The following is a 5,000-nucleotide window of genomic DNA, read 5'->3' on the forward strand; positions in this document are numbered from 1 at the left end:
AAAGGATATAAAAACACACGGTTCATTCTCATTAAACACATGCATGTACATGCTCAAAGAAGAACAGCAAAAAGGTACGTAGCAATTCAAAGCATGAACGTATGACACCAGGGCAACAGGCGGCGTGAAATCATACACTTCTGCAGGAGGATACGCATGAAGCCATGGGGAAATCCAGCATGAATAGGAATAGATATAGCATGTCGATCTTGAACTAAACTCATTAGGATGTCAACTTGCATGCTATTGACACTACGGTGGACTCGCCGTGACATGAAAAACTGCCAGTCCTATCTTTGGTTCGACGTGACTCGACTCGCTTGGTGTGAACGGCTTCAAAGAAAACGAAGTTTTTGCCGCCTTTACGACATATATTTAGTACCATCAGTGGCGGATCCAGGGCGTTCATTGTTCAGTCTTATCTATTGGAACCACTAATAAACCTTTTAATGTGGAACAGGAGGTTGTCATGGGGGGTGATAATCAGGAAAGGATGACGATGAAGAAGAGATAGACGCACATTCATCCCCATGTATGGATAGAAACTACAGTAGGCAATGTTAGCAGTTGATTTAATAAAATTAACACTAAAGGGACATAACAGTGTATTGCAATATCGTGTGACGCTGTAGTATCGTCTTTTATGTCACGTGTCAACCAGTACAAACTTTGAGGACGTAACTGTACCATTGTGGTATAAAATAGTTTGCCTCATTATCAATATTTATTCATATTATATTTTGGAAGAACAAAACAGAGATATTACTTTAATTACACCACTCATACTATCACAATGGGTATTTACTTTACAGTATTTATAAACGAGTAGTTATTCACCAGAGGGTAATAGACGTTGCGAATAACGTGAGAAATGTTTACAAGTGTGACTTCCTTTTACTTCTCTTGTGCCTTGCGCTTTAACACTCATATATTTCTTGGTAATAGAATGGTAGAAAGTAGATTCTGACAGCCTGTAATTTGTGTTTTTCAGTGTTTTGTCCTGCCCTCCACGTTTTAGTTGTACCGGTACTTCATCCTTGCAGCCTTTGACAAAAAACTTAACGGACAGTCACTTAGAAACTCTATCTACTTTGACTTCACTCACGTCTGCAAACCCAATTCAGGAGACAGTCTGATTAGTCTGTTCGTGTGTGGGTTTGTGAAAGGGTGGAGATATGAGATTATATTCAGTGTTAGCTATATATAATGGCTTGGTATTTTGATCATGTTTGCTTTTTTCTTCTTCATATTTGTGTGTTTTTTTTTGTGCAGGAGTGCCCGTGTTGGCTTGTGTGTCTCTGTTTCTCTTTCTGTTTCTGTCTTTCCGTAGGAAGATAATTGAGATATGACCCCTGAGGTCTTAAGGTGCCAGGCATCATAACTGCATGAAAAAACAAACTTGTATGTGTGTGATTTTTTGTTATGTACAAGGCTGATTCTGTGTTTACGCAGTCTTATGAAATGTTTTTTTTGTGTGTTTTTGTTGTGTCCATGTGCAGGTTTCTGTGTGAGGATGAGTGCTTTTGTGTGTCTGCATTTACACGTGTTTATGAATCAGAAAATTTACGAGCATGGTAGTACTGTCTTTAGATAGAAAAGTGTTATATTGATGAAAGAAAAATAGATGGGGTAATTCTTCAATAAAGGTATATGTATGTATGGTTATGGTTATGGTTATTTTTGTGAGCTGCAATGGTTTTGTTTGAGCTATTTTATTTGTAATTTATCCCTAGTGCATGTTAGAATAACAGTGGACATGTAAGCTATATGCTATATGCTATTCGCTGGTGCGAATGTAAATATATTTATATGTGTAGTAATTAAACAAAATCATGCAAATAACGAATCAAACGTACTGAAACCTCAAACAAGAATTTCATACGGGAACTCAAAAAAACAGCAAAGAACCAATAAAAAAAAAACAAAAAAACGATCCGTGAAAAATACTGTTCGAATAAAGACCAACGTCCAACGGCAGTGCGAATAACAGCTTCATCCGGGAACTCGAGCACGCACGAACGCTCGACTCCCCGACCGCTGGACGCGCCAGTCTGCCCTCAACCTCGAAAGCAACACCACGAACCTCCTTCACAAATGCGTTCGGTGTTATAAATTAAACTCGGTTTTTATAAACGCTCGAAAGGATTCCTCGAGTTAACATGGAGAAGGAGAAGGAGAAAGATAAGGATAAAGACAAAGAGAAGGATAAAGGGGGCAAAGAAATAAGACCGATCAAAACTAAATTTATTGATGGTGAGTTTTCGTCTTGTATATTTTTCAGTGTTTGGTTTGATTCCAATGTTTATTCCATTCTCACGTATTGATATTGTTCTAAAGAAGCGATTCTATCGATTTTTATTCATCATCGGCGTTGTTAATTTGAATTATAATGCAAAGTAAGTGTGTTCACTCGGCTTATATTTGAAAATCTTTTGTTTTACGGCTTTGTTTATCAAGATTCCAGCGACAGGCTGTATTATCATATTGAACGTTGTTTTTGTATGTTATCTTAGTTAAATCGATTGAAACTTTAACGATTTTTAACTATTGACACCTACATTCACGGGAAGGAATATATAGAAATAGAAAATAAATTATGTAGGCCTATATGCTGAGTGTTGTTAAGTGCTTTTGATATATAAACAGTCTGGGAAAACTTGCTGTTATGTTATTCTAATGACCCTTGATAGATAGGAAGGGTATGGAATAATCCAGGCACATTGTGAGAAAAAAGAAAGACGGTTATCACAGCTATAATTCACGACCAATATGCAAATGTTTGGTTAATCTTGAAATGGGAAGGCACAGGGATTAAGGAAAAGTAATCATTGTGGCCCTAAAGATCACGTGAAATAATGCTGTCAGGTATGAAAATTAATCGGCAGGAATGAAAAGTGAGGCCGTTATTATGTTTCAAAGTCTCTGGGTCTGTGACTGGGTGTCTGCGTACCAGTGCTCTCGGCCGAGGTAAAGTTTCCGCACGGCTATTGGTACAACTGCCGTCTTTTTGCATAACTATAAGTGCATCAGTTGGATAAGTATCTATTTTGATAAGGGTTATACCATGATAATGTTTTTTTTTCAGACAACCAAGGATTAAAACCTATATTTTTTTATATAGCAAAAATGCTCATCATTGTGAATTTTATCAGTAACAGTGAATTGGTCGTGGCGAGTGGTTCTGTGGGATATTTGTGTCTTTGTTATGAAATTGCGTATGCAACACTGGAAAGGTTTTGAAGTTGAGGACAAAAATTCGGAAACATCCAGATTTGTTTAGGTTTTGTATTTTTATGCTTTGTTTATTACCCAATACATGATTCTTGGCCAATATTTTAAGTTCTTCCACTTTCTTTAAAGTTTGTAATGTATATTTCAGTCAGGTTTTTCATTTGTCCACTTTCTTTCAATTTTAAATTAGCCATTATGAGTGATTTCACCCACATTCCACCCCAAGCGAACCCTACTTGGATTCCCAGAAGCGTCCTCATGCTTGTTAGTTGGAGGAATAAGGACGGGTGGATTTATGGTTCAAGGGATTATAGGATCATAAATCAATTTGCAACAGATCTTTCTAAAAAACTTTGTTAGTTAGCATGTATTTGTGGAATGGCAGAAGATTGCATAGAGGAAGTTTCTCTACTTCTTGGTTCTGTAACTTCACCACCACCATATTTAATGCAGATTAAAATTATTTTTTTAATTCTTGTATTAGTTGATATAAAAGAAATTTAAAAACTTGAGCTAAATGAAATATATTGAAATGTAAAGAAAGTTGAAAAAAAAAAATCCTCAGTTTGTACACTTGCAATTATAATTTTCCTGCCTCATTGTCATGGTCATGATATAAAGAATAACTGATATATTTTTATCGTCACTTGTAATATTACAAAATTACAAATTCTACGTTGATTTGTTTTGTCTTTGTCAATCAGTCTGATGCAGTTCCACAGTATGAATTTATGATATTAGCCACATAACTGAATTGTATTATCAGAATAAGATGTAGGATCTTGTATTTTTTGTAGGGAGAAAAACACCCTCCTACATAGGAAATGGTCAAGATTGAAATGGCAGCAGACTTAGTCCCCTTTTCTGTTAGTTTTTTTTTTAACATCATCTGAACAGTCAATGGTGAACTTCAAGATATGATATTGTGCTGTAAAGATGAACTCTCTGTCCTGCACACACACACTCGAAAGAAACTTGTATCCTATTATGACCTGCGTGAGCTGAGGCAAGGAAAAGCTGGGGATGTTACAGTGTGTGGACAGGGTTATGAAAGGAGGAGGCAGTGAGCTCTATTTGAAAGTTTGTCAAGGTTCTGCAACAAGATATTTATTTTCAAATTTATACTTCATTATCTAGTATGACCACACCAACTGCTAAAAGAAAAAAAGCTAAAATATGCAAGATGTCAGAAGCAATGGTGGCCAATCCATAAATATAACCTGCTCCTCAATAATGCAATTACAGTTTTTTTATTTATTTATGTTAATCAGTAACCCCCAGAAACTCCCATGATAAGCACTTGTTAACCACTGGACGGAGGGAGGAACACTGAACCCCCTTCCTTCAAAAGCCTGGTGGTGGGTTGACAAATATGGTGCCCCATTAATGATTGATTATCCTAAGTGTTCGAAAGCCCCGGTATTGTGACATGCAAGGCTGGAATGCCCCCGTCGTGAGTGGGTTAATAAAGTGTCAGCCAACATGATTATCACACTTGGTGCTAGATGCCAACAGTGGATATTGGCAATGCCATGTGATAGAATGTGTTGTTACCTTCATTACATTCATGAATGCTTTATATATATATATATATATATATAATGTATATATATATATATATATATATATATATATATTTTTTTTTTTTTTTTTTTTTTTTTTTTATTACCAGCCTGAAAGTTATAAATTATGCAGAACAACCTATCAAATCTATCTGCAAGATCATTGGGACAGTTATATTAGTAGCCATAGGTGTTCAGGACAGTCTA

The 5,000-nt window shown here is 36.1% G+C and overlaps 1 protein-coding gene across 2 annotated transcripts in view; it reads left to right on the top strand.

The window, feature by feature from the left end:
* Positions 1–2,026: 2,026 nt before the first annotated feature.
* MRG15 (mortality factor 4-like) overlaps positions 2,027–5,000 on the top strand; it is a 25,424-nt gene continuing 22,450 nt past the window's right edge. For both annotated transcript variants that reach the window (XM_086534488.1, XM_086534489.1), the window contains exon 1: positions 2,027–2,253. In XM_086534488.1, coding sequence (XP_086390614.1) covers positions 2,160–2,253 — 94 coding nt within the window. In that variant the 5' untranslated portion in view covers positions 2,027–2,159. The remainder of the gene's footprint in view (positions 2,254–5,000) is intronic.

Source organism: Penaeus japonicus, unplaced genomic scaffold (assembly GCF_977035675.1).
Source record: "Penaeus japonicus unplaced genomic scaffold, GWHDUDI00000001_assembly GWHDUDI00000041, whole genome shotgun sequence".
Classification (NCBI taxonomy): Eukaryota; Metazoa; Arthropoda; class Malacostraca; order Decapoda; family Penaeidae; genus Penaeus; species Penaeus japonicus.